General features: G+C 45.6%; 1 protein-coding gene across 1 annotated transcript in view; it reads right to left on the reverse strand.

Moving 5' to 3' along the window:
* Positions 1-7,950: 7,950 nt before the first annotated feature.
* Positions 7,951-23,481, reverse strand: part of LOC138962639 (SUMO-activating enzyme subunit 2-like) — a 45,819-nt gene continuing 30,288 nt past the window's right edge. The window contains exons 12-18 of the mRNA XM_070334543.1: positions 23,340-23,452; positions 22,083-22,238; positions 21,086-21,143; positions 20,258-20,296; positions 17,634-17,739; positions 16,976-17,100; positions 7,951-8,941 (exon numbers count right to left, since the gene is read on the reverse strand). Coding sequence (XP_070190644.1) covers positions 8,748-8,941; positions 16,976-17,100; positions 17,634-17,739; positions 20,258-20,296; positions 21,086-21,143; positions 22,083-22,238; positions 23,340-23,452 — 791 coding nt within the window. The 3' untranslated portion in view covers positions 7,951-8,747. The remainder of the gene's footprint in view (positions 8,942-16,975; positions 17,101-17,633; positions 17,740-20,257; positions 20,297-21,085; positions 21,144-22,082; positions 22,239-23,339; positions 23,453-23,481) is intronic.

The following is a 23,481-nucleotide window of genomic DNA, read 5'->3' on the forward strand; positions in this document are numbered from 1 at the left end:
CACACACACACACACACACACACACACTACACACTACACACACACAAATGACAACTTTATTTTGTAAAGACTGGTGGTGCCATTCATTTTTGGGAAAACAAACAAGACTGGACAGATGCTCCGCTAAAAGGTTTGAAGGGAATTTGAGGGTATGTGGTTTGGTGCTGCTGGGAGAAAGAAGAGAAAGTTATACCCACAAGAGCAAAGAAAAGAGACAAATTTATATCTGTGGGAGCAGAGATAAGAAAGAAAGTTCCATCTGCAAGAGCAGAGAAAAGATAGAAAGTTCCATCTGCAAGAGCGTAAAAGAGAGCAAGTTTCATCTGCTAGAGCAGAGAAAAGAGAGCAAGTTTCATCTGCAGGAGCAGAGATAAGAAAGAAAGTTCCATCTGCAAGAGCATAAAAGAGAGGAAGTTTAATCTGCAAGAGCATACAAAAGATAGAATGTTCTATCTGCAAGCGCCGAGAAACGCCCTGGAGGCTCACAAGTATGACTGACTGAACTGTGAATGTGGGTCTGAGGAATGTCTTAGCTGGAATTTGATGTGAGATATATTATACATGATGTTGCCTTCTTTCTATTATAATTCTGCAGCTATGGTGACTGAAAGCGGTTACGGTAATCAAGCCTGTTGTCCCCCGTAGAGAATTTAATGTGTTTCACAAGTGAAATTTAAGTTTGTTGAGTGTCTCAACAACATTAACATACAGTAATTTGATGAGTGTCACATGTGATTCAGTTTGATGAGTTTCACAAGTGATACAAAGAGACGTTGATATGTTTTTGATGAGTAATGTGACAAATATGTTGAGATTCACAAATGGCATGTACAGTAATTGATGTTTCAAGTGACTTGATCAACATGACAATTTATTTTGCGTGACTATATTGATTTAAAAAAACCTATTAGATTGCTGCTGAGGCGTTTGTCAAATTCTGCTTTCCGTATTAACATAACCATTTCTACTTTTGCTCAGTGCTTTTATGACAACGTATTTGCTGATCTGTGTGCGTACATGTGTGACTATGTCCTTTCTACATTCAATGACAATTGATGCTTTAAAAGCAGAGAAATTGCTAATGCTGTGCGTAAGGCTGTTTTCACAAAATGTTACTTTGTGTGTGTGTAACCAAGTCATGGTTTTTCCTATGTCCGAATTTTTCTTTTTTTAAGTCGAGGTTGTGTTCAGCAGAGTGATGTGGTAATGGAAATGCTGCAGGCTCTAGGAACTGATGTTTTCCTGCAGCAAAAAGTCCAGAAATAAAACGGTTTTTTTTTTTTCAAAGAACAAAACTACACTTGCTTTTAGAATTTTTAGATAAGGTGTTTTTTATTTGTTATTTTTTTAGCATTCATGGGGATGTTTTGTCACACTTGCATGACATCATCTTTTTGGGGGGTAATAAACAAAGAATGGCTTTCTACTGATCAGAGATGCATTCAAGGTAGCTCTTGGCAAAAAAAATTGGAAGAGAACCGTCACATACAATTTTGATTAATTAAAGTGTCATAGAATAGGACTACCGTCTATATGTTTTGATTCCCGCAGTGGGGCACTGCGGTTATGAAATTAAAGGCCCCTCCTGTTTTTGGAACCGCAGGAGCTTTCTAGTTTGCTGTTAGGTAGATTTTTGGTTCCTCTTTCCTGTCATGCTCTCTTTTTCTTCATGAATTCTTTTCCTTTTTCTGCCTTCTTGCTCATTCACCTGTATTTTTTCCAAAAATCTCTTCTCTTGCCGCTTGTCTCGCGATTCATGTATAGTTTAATCTGTTAGTGTTCTGATGTAAGTCCAGCAGTAGATAGGTTAAGCCTATTTTAACACACTGGAAACTGGTAATCTTCCAGTAGGTATTAATTTAGTTTTACTAAAGCCTGCTGGGACACAAGTAATGGGTTAGTGCATTTGTAAACAGGAATCGCTTGACAAGTGGCCCCCTTCATCCCCCCCTTCCTCGTCCTGATATGGCTCTGCGTAGTCGGCTGGACGTTAAGCAACAAATAAACAAACAAACAATATGTTTTGATTGTGGGTCATTTTGTTTTTGATGTGCATTGTGTGATTGTTCTAGATGTTTAACTGGGTACACATTTTTATGTCTTCTGAAAAATGTGAATTGCAAATGATCTCATTGTAAACATTGATCATGTGTGAAAGACACTGAAAAATGATTTTCAGTGAGGTATTAAGTCATTGCTTTTTTCTTCAAGCAGCTAACCATACCACAGTTGTTCTGTATTTGTAAATCAAACTGCTCAAAACTGTCTCATGCTGGTTTCTATTTTGTTTTGTTTTTAATTGCATCAGGATGTAAGTTATGGAGGCAGTAGCTAAATTCCTACTGTTTGGTTATATGATGGATATCAATGCATCTCCCTCTACCTAAGTCAGGAAATCAGCAAAAAAAAGGCATTATGTGTATAAGGAGGCATTATATTTCAGATCACATGCGTAGTCCTGTATCTTCTTTAGCCTTTCATCAAAATCTGACACATGGAACAGCTAATCGGATTGGCAGCTGTGCCACTTCCCATTTGTTCACCTTCAAGGCATGCTCGCCTACTCTCCCAAAATCCTAGGGTATCTCGCGGCGAAAAATGCCCAAGAAACGCTACTTCCTCACCCCACTTGCTTCACTCGCCAAATCTCGGATCAAAGAAACGGGGGACTGGTAGCATGGTGTATTGTGAGCATTTCCAAGATCTGCGTATGGGTTCTGTAGCGATAGTGTGCACTGTGGTAGGTATTGGTTTAACACTTTCATCCATCAGTATTCTGCTTTCCGCCCCCCGCGGGTTAGGGGGAGTCCCATATTGGTTGGGACGAGAAAGATTTTACCCGATGCTCCCCTGTCGTAACGGATTCTGTTTCTCCTTTTACCCTTGTTAAGTGTTTCTTGTATAGAATATAGTCAATGTTTGTAAAGATTTTAGTCAAGCAGTATGTAAGAAATGTTGTCCTTTGTACTGGAAACTTGCATTCTCCCAGTAAGGTAATATTTTGTACTACGTTGCAAGCCCCTAGAGCAAATTTGTGATTAGTGCTTTTGTGAACAAAAAACAATTGACAAGTGGCTCTATCCCATCACCCCCCTTCCCTCCGTCGCGATATAACCTTGAACGGTTGAAAACGACGTTAAACACCAAATAAAGAAAGAATTCTGCTTTCCCTGTCCATGCAAAGTTTACTTGACAATATAACTGTGTGTGACTCTTCTGTCTATTACTGGACATAAAGAGTAAAATAAAATTAAAAAATAAAATGTGAACACACCAAGTCTGACATGGTATCCGCAAAGTGTTAAAATGTTATTAGTTTTAGGTGGAGGAATTTTTTGTTGGAGGATTTCACTTTTGATGACTTGGGTTTCTTTTTCTGTAATGGAACATACAAAACATGATTGTCTGTTTAGACTGCTGTCTTTTTAGACATGATCTATACGCACATCTTATTTACACATTTTTTGTTAATGATGAAGTTTGGAGAACATTTTGAAGTCGTTCCTGTGATTTTTGTGTTCTGGGTCGGGGTTTTTGGTTGATGTGAGGACGTTATTAGGGAATGTAGAATTGAGCCATGTTTGTATTCTCTAGTTCTTGCAACCCAACCCAACCCAACTCTCTCCCTGCCTATTATTTGTCTGATTAAAAAACTACATTCTTTATATTTTTGATAGCTTTACCCTTATATCAACTTTGTTTTTTTCCTTCTGATGATTTTGTAATGCAAATACTATCATATTCAGACATTTTACTTCTGAGGGTTTTTCCTCCCTTCAACATTGATATACACACAAACTATTGGCTTTCAGCTTTATACTGTGAAAATATGAACATTCTGTCTTTTCTTTTCATCAAGTATTTTGACATTATTTCAAATTTGTTATATTAAAATCGTCCGCCAAATTTCATTTGCTTTTAAGAGTACGCTCATAAGCCTAGCTTGTTGTGCTCCATGTTCCTTATTTCATGTATGCGGTAATAGTACCAATGGAATTTATTGAATAAACTTGTTTAAACCAAGTGATAACATTCATTGCAAATATTTTTCTTGATCAATTCTTATACAATGGAGAAAAAACACTGAATAAATGTATGCAATTTTGTATGGTTTGGATCACACCATTGTAGAATGTATTTACTTTTAGCTTTGAACTTGTCATTTGTGTCATTTAAAAAGAACAATTATACCCCGCCTTAACCCCCTTTCCTCCTAAAAAAAAAAAAAAAATTGGTGTGACAACGGATCTTGATGTTAAGGATGCTGAAATTTCTTTCAAATTGCTTAAAACTTTGCCGCCATTATATTCAGGCATGGGAATTGTCCGCCAAAAGGCAAATTTTCGCTGATTTGTTTGTTTTGTTCCGCCGAAAAAGCAAAAGTGTCCGCCGAAAAAATAAATGGGGGAGGCAAAAATGGTTCTAAAAACTGAATTCAGATGACACCAAATTACACCATTTGGGTTCTTTGGAGAAAAACAATTCCGGGGGGGGGGGGGGGGGGGGGGGGCACGCCCCCGAAAACCCCTAGCAGGGCTAGGCGCTTCGCATAGTCGACTTTGCTATTACTTACACATTTTCAGCCTTTTTTACTTTTTTCAATTCCCATGCTTGTACATTTTGTCATGCTGGGGGAAAGAGGACGCCAAAGGCTGCCTTAAACTTTGGAAAATTGCCAAAAATGTTGTGTCTGTTTCAGCAGATTTGCTAAAGAAAATATATCCTAGCAACATCCCTAGATGTGGAGTAGGAATCGGTTTGCACGAACTTACCGCGAGGTTATGAACAGAAAATCTTAAAGGGCGGAGGAGTGGGTGGGGGGGGGGGGGGGGTGTCTTTGAATGAAGGGGCGTTCTTTGTATTCTCTTCATTTCCACAAGTGTTGCAAAAGCTTAGCTGAACATTTATTAGTATGAGTCTTCCCAGTTGACACACTAATGAAATCCACATAATGCTTGGAAAAAGGTTATGTACAGCAGTCCCTGCAATGTACGCCCCCGGTGTGAGCAGACACCTGACATGTACGGACACATTTGCTCGGCACGGAGTGTTTTGCAAAGCATCTGCACACGCTCCTCTGTGCTGTGTTTGTGTGGCTGCTTTCGTATGTCAGTGCATGGTGAGTGTGTTCACTGCCTTGAGGATTTATTTTATCTCTTCTTTTCAACACTTTTCATACAAATCATTTTTACAGAACGTTTAAAGAAGTATTAGGAGTTTATTGTTATTGTTTAGTAGCCACAAGAAGTGATTAGCATAGACTCAATCCTGTTTGTGTGTCTCTGTGTGAGTGCATGGGGGAGGGGGTGGTGTGGTCACCCCTCCCGTGACCGGACACCTGCAATGTTCGGACAGTTTTGCTATGGCCCAAGGGTGTCCGTTCATGAGAGGGACTGCTGTATCAGTATTGTAACTCTTCATCTGCAGCAGTTGTAAAAAAAAGTATTAACTTTTTCCTTCTGTTCTCATTTAGGATTGTTTTTCAGCTTTTGAGTTAGAAATACCTTTCTTGTTCCGTTCTTGGAGAGCGTGGATTACTGATAGGGCTGGTCTATTGGGGTGGTAGTAATGGTCAGATGGACATTATCGAGAGGTGGTCGCTAGGGCAGGTTTACACTGTAATGTTGGGGTCCCTCCCTCCTGCAAGAGGATCGATTAATTTAAAGTAAAGAAAGCCTTCTCTTGTTGCTTTGTCCGATAACTATCCCTGTTGGGAGAGAAAGCGTTTATCCAGGAACACTTCTGGCTAGTGCCATGGGTATCCTCTCACAACAGGTACGACTATAGAAAATTGATGTTTTGAGTTTTTCTTTAAATTTTTTTTTTATATCACCTTTTACACTGTACAGAACACGTCCTTACAGATTCCTTGTCATTTTCAGAGACGCAGGACGTACATGTACTTATTGCTTGTCAGTTTAGAATATTCATTTGGAGTGTTTCTTGAGCACAAGCAGTACGGAAGTTTTGACCTGTGTGATATATTACCATGGTGAGATGTGTGATATATTCTTACCATGGCGAAATATTTGTATATATATACATGTATTGCGTATTGAATGAAAATAAAAGCTTTTGAACAAAAATGTTCTTTGTGTGTGGTCGTCATTGCTACAAGAGACTAGCTCTTAGTAATGAAGTTTTTTCACGGATTCCAAAAATGTCCAACTGTGGGATCACAAGCTCAGCACTTTTTATATCTTGGGTGTACAATGCACGAATTAACATAATACTGTACTACCACAACTTACCTTTCTTGTTTTTCTGATTTACAATACTGCCACATTATTTTGCACAAATGTGGTGGATGCGAATAGATGTACTGAATTTGGGGTCTCTTCAAAAAGGCACAGTCCTTCTTGGGGCGGGGATATAGCTCAGTTGGTAGCGCGCTGGATTTGTATTCAGTTGGCCGCTGTCAGCGTGAGTTCGATTCCAGGTTCGGCGGAAATTTATTTCAGTCAACTTTGTGTGCAGACTCTCTTCGGTGTCCGAACCTCCCCCCGTGTACACTACATTGGGTGTGCACGTTAAAGATCCCACGATTGACAAAAAGGTCTTTCCTGGCAAAATTGCTTAGGCACAGTTAATAATTGTCTACCTATACCCGTGTGACTTGGAATAATAGGCCGTGAAAGGTAAATATGCGCCGAAATGGCTGCAATCTACTGGCCGTATAAAATTTCATCTCACACGGCATCACTGCAGAGCGCCTAGAACTGTACCCACGGAAAATGCGCGATATAAGACTCATTGATTGATTGATTGATTGTGTATATGATTTGGCTCACCATCTCAGATCTGGCCATCAGTATGTAAGAAATGTTAAAAGTCCTTTGTACTGGAAACTTGCATTCTCCCAGTAAGGTAATATATTGTACTACGTTGCAAGCCCCTGGAGCAAATTTTTGATTAGTGCTTTTGTGAACAAGAAACAATTGACAAGTGGCTCTATCCCATCTCCCCCTCTTTCCCCGTCGCGATATAACCTGCGTGGTTGAAAACGACGTAAAACACCAAAGAAAGAAAGAAAACGTGGAATAAGACCATCCCTCCACAAGTGGCTTTAAAGAAATATATCTTCTTCTTCTTCTTCTGCGTTCGTGGGCTGAAACTCCCTTTGCACAAGTGGAATTTTACGTGTATGACCGTTTTTTACCCCGCCATTTAGGCAGCCATACGCCGTTTTCGGAGGAAGCATGCTGGGTATTTTCATGTTTCTATAACCCACCGAAATACAAACAAAATCCAACTCAGGACAGGAAGCAGTCAGAATGTTGACTGTTGGTATGATTCAAAGTGCAGACATGGTCTTGTCCCATGTAAAGACGGGCGCTGTGGCGGGGTGGTAAGACGTCGGCCTCTTAATCGGAAGGTCGAGGGTTCGAATCCCGGTCGCGGCCGCCTGGTGGGTTAAGTGTGGAGATTTTTCCGATCTCCCAGGTCAACTTATGTGCAGACCTGCTAGTGGCTTATCCCCCTTCGTGTGTACACGCAAGCACAAGACCAAGTGCGCACGGAAAAGATCCTGTAATCCATGTCAGAGTTCGGTGGGTTATAGAAACACGAAAATATCCAGCATGCTTCCTCCGAAAGCGGCGTATGGCTGCCTTAATGGCGGGGTAAAAACGGTCATACACGTAAAATTCCACTCGTGCAAAAAAACACGAGTGTACGTGGGAGTTTCAGCCCACGAACGCAGAAGAAGAAGAAGTCCCATGTAAAAGCTGGGCACATCCGATTAAGCAGAACCAGCATTAACCGTTTCCACGAAAAGGATCGTACCTTTATAAACTTTGAACAAGTAATCACTGTAGCAGTTTGTGCGCGCACACAGACATAGATCAGATTTCATTGATTGTACACACACATCACAGACTAAGAACATACATAATTTCACTGGACACACACACACATACACACACCCTCTCTCACACTCAAAGAAAACAGTAGATTTCATGTAGTTTATTGTCCTACCACTTGCTGGTATTTCTTCTCTGAACCTGTGAACAACTCCTCTTACCTTAAAGTTAACCAATTCTCTTGAGATTCTCCAAGAGTTATATTGTCAAGCACTGACCCGCTATGATTCACAAATGTACTAAACATGTCACTGAAAATGCAGAAACAAATGCACAAACAGAAATGACAATAGCGTCATCTACATCCACACCAATACTCTTGATACAGTGTGGAGTGTGCAGTGTATACAATGTGTATGACCATAGCGTCATCTACATCCACAGCAATACTCTTGATACAGTTTGGAGTGTGTAGTGTATACAATGTGTGTTTTCGTAGTGACGTGTGTGAATGTCTGTGTGTGCATGGGAGAGAGGGAAGGTGAGAGAGAGCAAAAAAGTGTGTGTGTGTGTGATCCAAATGCAGTCTAGAACAAGCACAACACTTTTACAACATATAAAACCAAACAAAAACAGACGGAAGGAGAACCAAATGGGACTTTCATGAGATGAATGACAGCCATGTCAGCGTACAAATGAGGTCACAATAAAACATCATTTATACATCCATTTCGTTTTGCTCGGGGGCAAACTTTGTGTCCATTGTAACCAATTTCAACACTCGATGAGTCACCTTTACAACATAAATGAGCACCTCAAAAAAATCATACACTACAATGTGTATGCCTTCTGAATTCACTGATGAAACACAGATGACTTAATATATGATGAAAAAAACCCGCGGGCACCCTCCAAATGCGTTTACCTCCCCACCCTGAACACAAATCATGAGATCTCGATGACATCGTTGTCACCTGCTGCGGCCTGAGCTTCTGCTGTTTTGCTGCGTTTGGTCGTTGGTTCTGTTTCGCTGGAAGCCTTGCGTTTCCTGGTTGTGCGTGTTTCTTCTTCCATCCTTTGCTGCTCTTCCTCGAATTCCTCCTCCTCAATCAACATCAGATCATCCTCCTCTTCTTTTTCTGTTGAAAAAAAGAAAGAAATCTTTTACTTTTTTACACACACCTGCTTTTCATTTTTGTTACAAGTATGAGCCAAATTTTCACTTCTTGGGCCTGCAATTTGTCCAAAACCAAAGCAGGGATATAAGGTCAGAAGAAATGTGTTTTACATTACTCAATCTGATAGAAAATGTAAGGCTTCTTTTTAAGCCTACTGTCTATATGATACTTACCGAGACAGTACTATTCTTGCACATTATCTATTATAGGCCGAAAAAATTGGACAAAACGCTGCGTGGGTACAATTATCTCCCATAACCATGCGCCACCGTGGATCCCAAGCACTGTCTGAGTGCTTCCCCCTTACAGGATGTAGGTGGCGCGTCCTCTTTCTTTATGAGCTGCAGACCCTCAAAAAGCCCATAACATATCAAGAGGGGAGGCGGGAGGGAAACTCTAATAGTACTGTCTCGGTAAGTATCATATAGACAGTAGGCTTAAAAAGAAGCCTTACAGTCAATATAACACTTACCTCGACAGTACTATTCTTGCACAGAATACCAGAGTGGTGTGAGGGTGATATGTAGAGTATTAAACTCCTTAATCAAAATCACTTAAATCCAAGGATTAAGATACCCAGGCAATTTTCGAACAGTACTACTGTAAAAGAAAATATACCCAAGAAAAATACCTTAGACTGACGTGACCATGCTGGCAACCACTGCTTTGGCAATGCCATACGACTGGTCAAGCCTGAGACTGGAAAAGTCTCGCATATAGTGGTTAATAAACGTGGCTGGAGTCTTCCAGAACGCGACCGCCATTATGCTTTGGAGCGAGGCACCCCGCACGTGCGCCAACGAGGAGCCGATAGCCCGAATCTCGTGTGCCCTGATGTCAGGGACCACATCCACTTGAGCATGAACATAAGCCTGTTTGATAAGCAAGGTCAGCCAACGAGCTAAAGTTTGTCTAGAAATATCCGATTGGTACTTCGGATTAAGCGAGACAAACAGTGACCGCTTAGAAGACCGAAAGCTACGTGTTCTATCCAGGTACACTCTAAGGGCACGTACTGGGCAGAGGAAGCGATCAGGGTCATCATGTTCAAGAGTGGGAGCCAAGGCTTGAATGACTACTGGTTTGGACAACTCCGAGGCATTCTGATTCTTGGCTCGAAAGTCTGGTAGGAAAGCCAACGTCACCTGATGTGTGGTGAACTCAATGTCAAATTCCAGGCCACTCAAAGCTTGAATACCACTGAGTCTACGGCAAGTGGCTAAAGCGATGAGGAACACAGTCTTAAAAGTCAGGAACTTGATACTAATGCCTGCCAGGGGTTCAAACTCCTTGCTACGCAGGAGTTTGAGAACCAGGAAGACATCCCACTTGGGAAATGAAACCCGAGGTTTAGACACCGCTGCATTGCTAATACCCGAAAGGACATTAGCAATGAGGGAGGAACTGATCAAGTGTTCAGGTCTGCGACCAGTAGCAGCCGCAATCGTGGAAGTGATGGCAGATTTGTATCCAAGAAGAGTCTTAGAAGAAAGACTCTTCTTTTGATACACTTCCACCAGGAAGTTGGCCAAGTCCTGTGTTGAGGGATAAAGCGGCTTTATCCCCTTGGACAAGGCGAAGGAGGCCCAAGCTCTCCAGCGTAAGTCATAGAGCTGATTAGTTGATCGCCTCTTAGCGTTCAAGGAAAACTCTACTGAACTCTTGTGCAATCCTAGTGCAAGCAGTTTGGAGCGCACAAGAGCCATGCGGTCAAGCACAGACTCTCTGGACGTGGATGAGGGAGGCCTGATCGAGGCTGGAGCAGACTTCCCCCGTCCAGATTCAGAGGTAGAGGGTCTACGTGGGTGAGACCGCGAAGATCTGGAAACCACGGAGCTGTTGGCCAGTAAGGCGCGACCAAAATCAGTCTTGGCCGTTCCTGCAGATACTTTGCCAGTACCCTCGGAATCAGAGATGTCGGGGGATAGGCGTAAGCATCGAGGAGCCTCCACGAGAGAGTGAATGCGTCCACGTGGAACGCATTCGTGTCTCGAAAGGGGCTGACGTACCTGGGAAGCCGAGCGCTGAATCGAGTTGCGAACAGATCGATCAGAGGACGGTCCCACCTTGCCCACAGACGCCGTAGAACGTTGTGAGCGATGGTCCATTCTGTGGGGAGAACCTGATCGCCCCGACTGAGAATGTCGGCCAGGGCGTTCAGTTTCCCCGGAACGAATTGGACTGACATCCGGACCTGATTGGTCTGGCACCAGAGCAGAATCTCCTCCGCTAACAGGGAGAGGGACCGAGAATTGGTGCCCCCCTGGTGGCGAAGGTAAGCTAGGCATGTGGTGTTGTCCCCGTGGACCAACACATCCTGATCCCGAATCAGGAGGCGAAACTCCAGCAGAGCCCGACGAACCGCCTCCAACTCTAGAAAGTTGATGTGTAGGAGGGACTCCTCCTGGGTCCAGACCCCCTGGGCCTCGTGCAGGTCCAGGTGGGCCCCCCAACCCCGCGTAGAAGCGTCGGTGTACAGGAAGAGAGACGGCCGTCTCGGTTGGATAGGCACCGCAGAGTTGAGCCAGATCGGGTCCAGCCATTGGACTACAGCCTCGTGAAACCAAGGCCCGATCTGGACCAACTCGGTGTAATCGAGAGGCCTGGAAGTCCGATCTGCTACTGCCCGTTGCAGGGGACGTTTGTGTAGCCTTGCAAGGGGCAGCAGCAGAGCGACAGACTCCATGGAACCCAACAGTTCCGCCAGCCGCCTGTGAGGAACAGCGCGGCAAGCCTGAATGGAGAGGATCTTTCGCCTCAGGGAGAGGATTCTGTCCGGGGAGGGAGACACAGTGTAAAGCACTGTGTCGAACGCCATCCCCAAGTAGCAAAACTGCTGGGCTGGCACGAGGTCTGACTTGTGCCACTGTATCTGGAACCCCAAAGCATGGGTCCGTTCCAGGACCTGCCGGGTGTGTTGGAGGCATTGATCGCGAGACTGGGCCAGGGTGAGCCAATCGTCCAAATATTGACGCAGACGCACACCCTGAGCTCTGACCAACGCCGCCAGCTCCTTGACCACCTTTGTAAAAATCAGCGGGGCCAAGGACAGGCCGAATGGGAGGGCCCGAAACTCGAACACTGTGCCCTCCCAAACAAACCGGAGCAGATGTCGGTACCCCGGGGCCACCAGGATGTGGAAGTAAGCATCCTGGAGGTCCACAGACGTGGCCCAATCGTTTGGCCGGATGGCCAACCGGACCGACGAAGGGGTTTCCATCTTGAACTTGCACCTGCGAAGGTACAAGTTCAAGGTGGAGAGGTCCAACACCGGCCTGAACCTGCCGTCCTTTTTGGGGACGGTGAACAGGCGGGAGTAGAACCCCGGAGAAGGCTGAGAAAGGGGGTAGACAGCCTTCTTCTCGACCAACGAGTTCACCTCGTCTTGAAGAGCCTGCCATCTGGCAGGGTCTCGAGGAGGGGGGAACGTCAAAGGTAGAGCGGACAATGGAGGTTGTGACGACAGCGGTAGAGAAAACCCCGACCCCACCACCCTCAAGATAAACTGGTTGGAGACCAGTCTGCCCCACATGTCGCGGGCCCGAAAAAGGGAACCGACGGACGAAAGAGGGGCAACTTGAGGGGGCGTCAACGTAGGGCCGGGACTCACTGAAAATTCTGCTGGCGGGCAGGCGCAGGCTTGCGACCACCCCCCTGGTGGTGCTGCTTACCCTTACCTGTCTGAGCACCCTTCTTCTTACGCTTGGGAGCACGAGAAGCCGGGGCCGCAGGGGGGAAAGCGACAGGCGCCTGAGAGGAGGAAGAAGGAGGCAGTGAAACTGGCTTCTTCTTCTTCTTCTTCTGAGGCTGGGAGCTGGAGGTGACTGTAGCACTTCTCTTACTCCCCGCCGACGTCGCCGAAGCAGCGAGGCCAACCATCAGAGAATCAGTGTTCCTCTGGCGTGTGGACTCCACCACAGAACGGACAGTGCCCGGATGAAAAAGGGAAGAAGGCTGAGGAAACGTGTTCCTCAGACTCTTCCTCATATCCGGAGGCACTAAAGAAGTAGCCAGAAAATGATCACGGAACAGGGCCAACAAGTGGACCCGTGTTCCAATGGCCAATTCTGCCGCAGTCGTCACGCACGATCGCACGGCATGCAAAGCCCGATCCACTCGAACCGTGTCAAGGACCCGAGTGGAATCGGACTCTGCCCGATCGGGAGGGTCCAACAGTGTGGACAGCGTGCTCATCCATGTCAAGGCCTGTGATTGGGCCTCGACAATGGAAGAAACGGTGGCCTCAAGATTGTGGAACGAAGCAGAGCTCAGTTCCACCTTCTTGACCGAAGGCACCTCCCCAACGAACACATCACCGTCAGCCCCACCCTGAACACTCGAAGTCTGGAAAGGGAGAGTTCGAGAGTCAAAGGGAAAAGGGAGGGACGAAACAGATTGGACACGAGGAAACAGTGGAGGTGCGCCTCCCGAAGGAAAGCACGGCACTGAATCCGCGTCCTCCCGAGGAACATAGGTCGCGTTCGCACGTGAATCTGTACTCCTCAGGCGATGTGCTGCCGCTTCCACCGTGGCACTAAGACTAGGGTGGAACGCGAATTGCTGGCGGCCGGATCGTTCATAAAACGAGCCGCCGGCAGACGCGGCGTGTGCCTCCCGCGCCCGGGCCGAAGCGGACTCCAAGGACGAGAGGGCGTCGGAGGGAAGGACGTCCTGAAACTGTTCAAACGTCCTTCTAGCTGTGCGAGGGAGAGCCTCCTGCCTCTCGTCCTCAGACTCCACGTCCTGTGTGTCAACCGAAGGGTTGGGAACACTAGACGACAGACGCTTAAGAGAGGCATCCGTGGCGTCAAGACGCCGCGTGATGTCTGTCATGTACTGTTGGAAAGTACGAAGCATAGCTTCGGAAGTTCCATCAGAAACCGGCAAGGGTAGAGGATCAGTGTTAACCTCAGGGCGACCCTGATCCTCCTCCCCATCGTCCTCTGACTCACTCTCCTCTTCACTTCCCGACAACTCCTCAACAGCAGGAGTGTAGGAAGCTTGAGGGGGAGGAGCCGAAAGTGATGAAGTAGACTGTGACGAAACGCCCACTGAAGCAAGAGGCCGCGAAGACCCCTGCCCCAAAGACGAAACGTCTCCAGCAGCCGAAGGGAGAGAACAACAAAAACCCTGCGACTGTTGGGTCAGTCCAGCCAACGAACCCCCGCCATTTATAGACTGAACAGGGACCCATCGGGTCTGATCAGAAAAGAAATGGTCCGGTCCGGTCGGGGGTGCCGATCCGGTCCGGTCGGGTGGTCCGGTGTTCCGGTGGTCCGGTCCGGTCCGGTCGAGTGGTCCGGTGTTCCGGTGGTCCGGTCCGGTCCGGTGGTCCGGTCCGGTCCCGTACCATCCGGAGGTCCCGTTCGGCACAGAACCATCCGTACCCACAAAAGTGTTCGGGTGGTTCGGTCCGGACGTGGAAACACCGTACCATCCGGACCCGTAGGTCCGGTGGTCCGGTGTGTTCCGGTTCGGTGCCAGACCACCCGGACCAACAGAGGTGGTCGGGTGGTCCGGTCCCGACCGGACCACTGGTCCCGTACCGTACCATCCGGACCCGTAGGTCCGGTGGTCCGGTGTGTTCCGGTTCGGTGCCAGACCACCCGGACCAACAGAGGTGGTCGGGTGGTCCGGTCCCGACCGGACCACTGGTCCCGTACCGTACCATCCGGACCCGTAGGTCCGGGGGTCCGGCAAGGGCCAGAGGTACTGTCCCGCACCGGACCCTAAGGTCCGGTACGGTCCCGTACCATGGGTCCCGTCCGGACCAAACCCGGAGGTCAAGTCCAGTCGGGACCCGTGGGTCCGGTTCGATCCCGACCCGTAAGCCTGGACCGTTCCGGACCCTTGGTCCGGACCATCCGTCACCCGAACACCAGACGCTAAGGAATGGCGTGGGGTCAAGACGGTCCGGTCGGAGGTGTCGGTTTGAGCAACAGAAACAATGTTCCCGTCGCCCTGACCATTCGACAGAAGTACCACGTTCTGTCGAACACCTCCACGTCCAGTAACTAGTCGGCCGGAGCGTTTCATAGAGGGACAGCCACCAGTCACACGGACGTCAGAGGGAACCGTAGTAGCAGTGGTCGTAGGCACGATGCCTGAAACCCCTGCCCCCACAGGACCGCCCTGAACGGGGTCAATTCGCATCCCAACCCCAGCGGGGAGGGAATTCATAGACCCCGTCATCTCCTCCGATCTCCCCCCCCATGAGTCCGAGACTACTGTCGAAACAGCAGTAGACGACCCAGCGAGGGAGTTCAGAGGAGGACCCGTGTCCCTCCTGGCTTCCACAGCGGTGGAAACCGAGGAGGGCACAGGAGAGGCACCGGAAAAGAAAGAAGTCGAAACCTGAGTCTCTCCCGTAGCCCCTAGATCAGATTCACCAACCCCCAAAGAGGGTTGGGAATCGACCCGCCCCCGGATTCGAGCCAGGGAGGAGAAGGAAACCTTCCCCCCAGGCTTGAAACCGGGAGGAGCTGAAGCCTGAGACTGAGGGCCGGACAACGGCGTCGAAGGGGGGGAAGCGTGTTCCACGGAAGGAGAAGGAGAAAGACGCTTTTTCTTTCCCCTCGACCTTCCCCGAACCTTCGACGGCGCAGCCCCGCCCGAAGTCCCAGGTTCAAGCCCAGCCTGTTTGAGCAAGCTCGCATTGAGCTTGCTCAAACAGGCTTTCTCCGCCCTCCCTCGCCGCAAACGCAAAGCGTTTGGGGAGGGAGAGTCGGAGCGCCGAAAGGTCCCCCTGTCCGTGCGCAAAACATGACGCTGTGCGCCCGGAGAAGGGTTGCCCCCGGCAGACTCTGGTTCCGTAGAACCAGAGCCCAAAACAAGACGAGACATCCTACCTCGCCCTGTACGTACCCTTAAAAAATCGAGAATTAACAAAATTCAAAGAAAATTAGGTCAATACTCAAGTGAATGAGGCGAAACGAGAAGCAGACGACCGGTCACCACGAAGTAGGACGGTAGGCACGCCGAGTCCGCCACACAACAACGGAGGCACAAGTTGGAAGAAAAACAACGTAGCCTCAAGCCAGAAGTGGAATAACACACAAAAATCCAACAGGTGGTAATCCACACAGAAAAGAAGACTCTAGAATCCAAAATAATCCGGGAGCGCAGCAGAAACACAGCCTACTGTCACGCGCGAAAAAAGAAAGAGGACGCGCCACCTACATCCTGTAAGGGGGAAGCACTCAGACAGTGCTTGGGATCCACGGTGGCGCATGGTTATGGGAGATAATTGTACCCACGCAGCGTTTTGTCCAATTTTTTCGGCCTATAATAGATAATGTGCAAGAATAGTACTGTCGAGGTAAGTGTTATATTGACATACTGTTTTCCTAGGCACACCCACAATCAAGTTTTTGATGTCATTGTCAAGCCATGTTTGACTGGTCGAAAACATACTCAGCTATCTCTCACAACAACAAAATGCACTGATTATTTTTAGGCCTCAGAGTTAATTCTCAACACCCACCTTTGCCTGCTTTAGACGCCCCCCTCCCCTCTACTCTCCTTCAATCTACACCACCGCTCAGTCTTAATCCTTTTGAGCTTAACAAAGGGTCATGCTCATTGCAACATTCTCCGTGAATTTTCTTTTTCTTCTTCTGCGTTCATGGGCCGAAACTCCCACATGCACTTCTATTTTTTGCATGAGTGGGTTTTTAAAGTGTATCTGACTAGGTACGGATATATCCGCTCAGACTGTTAGCTTCAGTCGCTTCCTGTAACATCGATCTAACGCCTGCATTCCAGCGTGTTGATGCACAGTTGCTACACAGTTACTACAATTCCGAGTGACCAGCTGTCTCGGCTAAAAAAAAAACTTGGTCAACATAGGTGGGGTAGAAAGGGATAAATAAGGTCTTGTATTGCATAAACCTAGGTAAATCACTGAAAGTGAGTGCTGCGTAAATTAGGACTTGTATCACAAATCACTCAAAGTCAGCACGGCCCATGGGTTGAGGCAAGGGACAGTACACTGACCATCAGCCTTGTCGCCGCCGTTGTGCGGCTTGCTGCCGTTGGCTGCCTGCTGTTGCTCTTCCTGAGGTTGCAGTTCTGACAGGTCCCCCACCACCTCAAACTCCTTCTCTTCCTCCAGTTTCTCTCTGCACACAAAACAACGATGACCGTCACAATGTGCGCTTCTGCTAAGCTAAGGGGTTTAGAAAGCGCAAGCTATAGAGGACACAGTCATGGTAAAAGTAGCTGAGTTGTCAACGCTTCACGCCATGATCTGTGTGTGTGTGTCCGAGACAAAGGACAATGCGCCTGTGTGTGTTATCACTGACACCACCTTGCAAAATGACTGATGGGTTGCAACTTCTACAGAAGCGCTCATTTACTTCACTGACAAACTCAAAAGATGGGTACACACGCACACACAAATAAACGGTAAACCAAATAAACATAGACATAAACACACACACACACACACTCAGACACACAATTACAATTCAAGTGGTCCCTGCAACTAAAAGGCACCTGTGGGACCATAAGTTTCCCACAAATTGCAGATAACCAATCACAACAGGTATATTTTGGTCAAGATAATAGACACAGGGAAAGTGGGAGGTGTCCTTTCTTGGAAGGCGTCTCGCATGGCAGGTACCACCGTACACCATTCTACAAGGCTACTTACACATGTGCTATTGTGACGACAAGCGAGTAGACCTGCAGAAAGTCGTCGCACTTCAGCCGAGTTCCATTTCTGATGCCAAAATCTGACAGAAACTTGTCATTGTTTTCTGAGAAAAAAAGTTCAGAACGAATTAGATGTATGGAAACAGATGTCTGAAAGATGAAGAAAAAAAAGTTTGATTCAACTTCCCATGCACAATCTTTCATCAAAATTCATAGACTATAGCCATGAAAAGAAATATACCATCCCTCCACTTGTATACATACCAAACATGAACTGCCTTGCTGCTACAACTGCGGCGTCAACATTTCTTGATGAATTAATTTTGTTACCGACATCAGCATCAATCTGCAAAATTGATTCATCACAAAATGCCCACTCTGCAAAGGAAGCAACCTGAATGGAGATTTTTGGTACAGTCAAACATGTCTATTATGTCTGTTAAGGACTGGGTGGCCGAGTGGTAACGCACTTGCGCTCGGAAGCGAGAGGTTGCGAGTTCGACCCTGGGTCAGGGCGTTAGCAATTTTCTCCCCCCTTTCTCAACCTAGGTGGTGGGTTCAAGTGCTAGTCTTTCGGATGAGACGAAAAACTGAGGTCCCTTCATGTACACTACATTGGGGTGTGCACGTTAAAGATCCCACGATTGACAAAAGGGTCTTTCCTGGCAAAATTGTATAGGCATATATAAATGTCCACCAAAATACCCGTGTGACTTGGAATAATAGGCCGTGAAAAGTAGGATATGCGCCGAAATGGCTGCGATCTGCTGGTCGATGTGAATGCGTGATGTATTGTGTAAAAAATTCCATCTCACACGGCATAAATAGATCCCTGCGCCTAGAGTCTGAGTCTGGAGATACGCGCGCGATATAAGACTTCATATAACATATTACAACCAGCCAATTAAGGGACGGACCAAAAGTGGTCGTTACAGACAGGTGGTCGTTACTGAAAGGTGAATGATGTGATTTGATGCGCTCCATTTAGTCACTTTGTCTTTGTGTCAACCTTTTTTTTTCTTTTGTAGAATGTGTTGTATTTGTCTTATCTATATTTTCTACATTTCTACTGTTTCTGACAAGATTGTCAAATGAATGTACATGTATTTTGTTTTTGTGAGTATATTATAAAAAATTTAAAAAACAAGAAATTCCTTCGAGGTAGGAAAAACACCCCCGTTGGTCAAAGGGAAATAACCATTCTCACTGCACCCATTCTCACTGCCACCAACTGAGAAGGTTATTTCCCTTTGACCATGAATATGTTTCTCTATAAGTCCTTGTAGAATCTTAATCCACCAATTACTCCCTAACCGTGTGTTTGACTGGTCCCAATTTTTGTAAGGACCGTCTCAGGAATGTATAGAACCTGTTCACCAAGTTTGGTGACGATCGGTCCGTTCATTCTTGAGATCTATATGCGAACACAAACACACAAACAAACAAACAAACACATCGACCGAAACATTTACACACCCCTATACCGGGGGTGTAAATAAAAATAAACAAAGGTGAATGATATAGGGTATCCTTTGGGGTGGTTGTTCCGGGCAGGGTCGACTGTATATGTCAAAGTGGAAGGATGTAAAAGCCTGAACAGATCCCTCATGGTATGGGTGATGATCTACACATTAAGGGTGCTAACGCTACAGTGATTCCAAGCCGTAAAAGTACACACATCTTACACAGAAAATTCACTGCATCTGCCAACCCATCTTCCCCTTCAGGGACGGCCAAATCTCAAAATTTTAACTCGCCAGCCGGGCGAGTAACTTCAATAAAGTCACTAGCCCGCCCGAGATTTCCCTGGCCCAGTTCATATCACTGTTGCTGCATCTGCAGTGTTTTAGGCTTTGAAACTCGCTGTTACCACCACAAGTGTTGCATTTGACCAGAATTTTCACTGGTCAGCCGGGCGAGTTGTCGGGCAGTTTCTACTAGCCCGGTGGATATTTTACTCGCCCCTGGCGATCGGGTGGACGATTTGCCCATCCCTGCCCTATATCATTCACCTTTTCCATCTGAGTAAAGGCATGCTCTTTACTAATGACTGGGTGGCCGAGTGGTAACGCACTTGCGCTCGGAAGCGAGAGGTTGCGAGTTCGACCCTGGGTCAGGGCGTTAGCAATTTTCTCCCCCCTTTCCTAACCTAGGTGGTGGGTTCAAGTGCTAGTCTTTCGGATGAGACGAAAAACCGAGGTCCCTTCGTGTACACTACATTGGGGTGTGCACGTTAAAGATCCCACAATTGACAAAAGGGTCTTTCCTGGCAAAATTGTATCGGCATAGATAAAAATGTCCACCAAAATACCCGTGTGACTTGGAATAATAGGCCGTGAAAAGTAGGATATGCGCCGAAATGGCTGCGATCTATTGACCAATGTGAATGCGTGATGTATTGTGTAAAAAAAAAATTCCATCTCACACGGCATAAATAAATCCCTGCGCCTTGAATATGTGCGCGATATAAATTGCATAAAAAAAAATTAATAAAAAAAAAATCCCTGCGCTTAGAACTGTACCCACGGAATACGCGCGATATAAGCCTCATATTGATTGATTGAATTCAACTGCCCTTTCACATTAGTGAACTCATTCTGCACAGAAGACCTCAGTACATACCTTCTGTTTCACCTTCCTCGCTTGAAATGATGATTGTTCCTATTACGAAGAAACAAAGTTTCATTATGATACAATCTTGTAAGCCACATCCTTTCTGTTACAAGATGACTTCATTCCTGAATAACAATTAACATCAGCACATGAAATTCAAATTTAAAGACAATTCCATCTGAGTAAAGGCATGATCTTTACTAATAAAGCAATGACAGAGTTGCAACAAGAGGAAAATAAATACAAAACAATCCAAAAGCGAGTGAACTCAAAACTCATATTCGTTGAACCTTACTCCCGAAACACAAAACTGGACCAATCCTCAAATCAGCTTGATGGTTGGTGTTTCCAGCACTTAATCAAAAAGTTGAAGGAAAATGATACAGCATTTAGCTGAAAAGTTGAATAAAAACGATATACTTACTTTTAAATGGATTATAATTTTTAGGTATTGTTCTAGTATTCACTAATGTTGCATTGATATTACTGGCACCCCTTTTAAACTGATATGGTTTTTACCTTTACAAGGCGACGATGTGAATTTGTGATGTAGATATGTGGCTGGTTATGTGTGAGTATGTAAATAATTGTGTGTGTGTGTGTGTGTGAGTTGTGTCTGTGTGTGCATGACAGTGTAATGTACGTATGTATGCATGCATGGTGATGTGTGTCTGCATATGTGTCTGGTTGGTTTTTATTTTATTTTTACCGTGCCGTGCCAAGATGAAATCCTTTTGCAAAATTGGTGAATAAATATCTTGTATCTTGTATCTTGTATTTTTAACTGAAAAGTTGAAAGACAATGATACACCACACTCTAATCAATTTCTGACTCACCTTTGCCATCATCTATTTCAACATCTGGAGCAACCATTCCCAGGTATGACTTCAGAACCTGCACATGAAAAACGCATCACTGTTAATAATAAACATCTGAGGAGCAAAGCAATTTACCAATGTCTGTGTAAAAGAGGCATGATCATAGCTTTGTTTTGATGGGGTGCACATGTGTACATGTGTGTGTGTGTCTGTGTGTGTGTGTCTGTGTGTGTGTAAGTGTTTGCATAGGTGCATACAAAGAGCGTGCGTGTGTGCATGCGTGTATCCGCATATGTGCGTACATGCTTGCTTGTGTGTTACCCGAACATAAGAAATATCAACATAAAAACAAAAATACGCATAACACACAACATTTAACTATCCACATACCCGACTCAGCCCCTCTTCTGCCAGTGCAATCAGTAGTAATGTACATGTATGTATTGGTTTTATGTACGTCCGTATATTTTCTGTGATATATTGTATGCTATGATTTTTTTTTGCAATGATGTTTAGCCATAGTCCGTTATACACGTAGGTGTGCGAGAATATGTAAGCGCAGTGCTTTAAAGATGTCCATGTGGGAATGTGTAAGTGGGCGTAGTCGAATGTCCATGTGGGAATGTGTAAGTGGAGCATATAAGAATGCCCATGTGTGAATGTGTAAGTGGAGCGTATAAGAATGTGTAAGTGGAGCGTGGTCGAATGTCCATGTGTGAATGGGTAAGTTGAGCGTATAAGAATGTCCATGTGTGCGATGTGTAAGTGAGACATGGATGTGTTGATGACTGAATGCGTAAGCACAATGCAAGGAATGGACAGAGAGGTATGTGGGAGGTGTGTTTATAACCTGCCCTGTTATATAGTGCTATATGTCTTATGTAAAAACAATGTCCTGTTTGTATTATTGTTATGTACCACGCCTGAATTTCTCTATGAGATAATAAAGTATTCTTATTCTTATTCTCCAATACACATGCAGAAACAGACCGAGAGAGAGACACACACACTCTACCTTGTCCTGAAGAGCCCCAACTTTGAAGCGCGTACAGTTGACGACAACAGTGACCTCTGGTTTAGGGGCACACACGTAACACTTGGGGTTGGGTGGATCCAGGGTGCAGGGCACAAGCAAACGATTGCGATCGTTGGGTACTCGGTTCAAATACACCTATAAACAGACACCATAGCATGAAATAAAGCAGAACTAATCAGACTGTTTCTGTAGCATTCAAATCTCAAACAACACCCATCACATCCATTCTCAAAATCACCCCAACATTTCTTCAAAATAGAGTGCAATCATTAGAATGTATGGGGCGGGGATGTAGCTCAGTCGGTAGCGCGCTGGATTTGTATCCAGTTGGCCGCTGTCAGCGTGAGTTCGTCCCCACGTTCGGCGAGAGATTTATTTCTCAGAGTCAACTTTGTGTGCAGACTCTCCTCGGTGTCCGAACACCCCCCGTGTGTACACGCAAGCACAAGACCAAGTGCGCACGAAAAAGATCCTGTAATCCATGTCAGAGTTCGGTGGGTTATAGAAACACGAAAATACCCAGCATGCTTCCTCCGAAAACGGCGTATGGCTGCCTAAATGGCGGGGTAAAAAACGGTCATACACGTAAAATTCCACTCGTGCAAAAAACACGTGTACGTGGGAGTTTCAGCCCACGAACGCAGAAGAAGAAGATTAGAATGTATTGTAAGTATACTCTCAGAATACTTACTAAAAATCTCACACAATGTTTGAAACATGTTATATGTTTGGTCACACTCAATACCAAAGTTACCCATATTCCCCTGCCTTTGCTTCTGCAGCAGGACTTGATATACCTTCTTGAAATCAATATACCATTGTCTTTATTAGGCAAAAAAAAAAAAAAAAAAGGTGTGGTTAAGGTAACATAGCCAAAAAAAAATAGGGTAGGAAGGTAGGCAATCACTTTTTTTTTTTTTTACTTTTTTTTCTAATGTGTACAAATTAAACCTACTTGACAGGGAAATAAGTGTGCGACTTGAGCGCTGTCGCTTTCATTGCGTTTTCTGCACTCGTTGTTTTTGTTGTTGTTTTTTTGGTTTTTTTGACAAATGTAATAAAAAGTTATAGGGTCGGCCCCTAAAAATAGGGTAGGTCGGGTTACCGTAACCACACCTATTTTTTTTTTTAGGCCTTACAATGCACATTGTCAAGAAAGATCTTAGTACGGTTAGCTCTCTCCCTCTACTTATACACACACACACACAAAATGGCATGGTATGAAATAGTACTCACAGTCTTACATGACTTGATTTTCCCTGAGAGGATTTTAATGGCTTCCATGATGATAAGACCAGCAATGATGGCGTTGGTGGTAGCGATAGCAGGAATGATGTTGCCAGCCATGGCTGAAAAAACCCATCCACAGCACAAAACA

This window comes from Littorina saxatilis, linkage group LG1, assembly GCF_037325665.1.
Source record: "Littorina saxatilis isolate snail1 linkage group LG1, US_GU_Lsax_2.0, whole genome shotgun sequence".
Lineage (NCBI taxonomy): Eukaryota > Metazoa > Mollusca > Gastropoda > Littorinimorpha > Littorinidae > Littorina > Littorina saxatilis.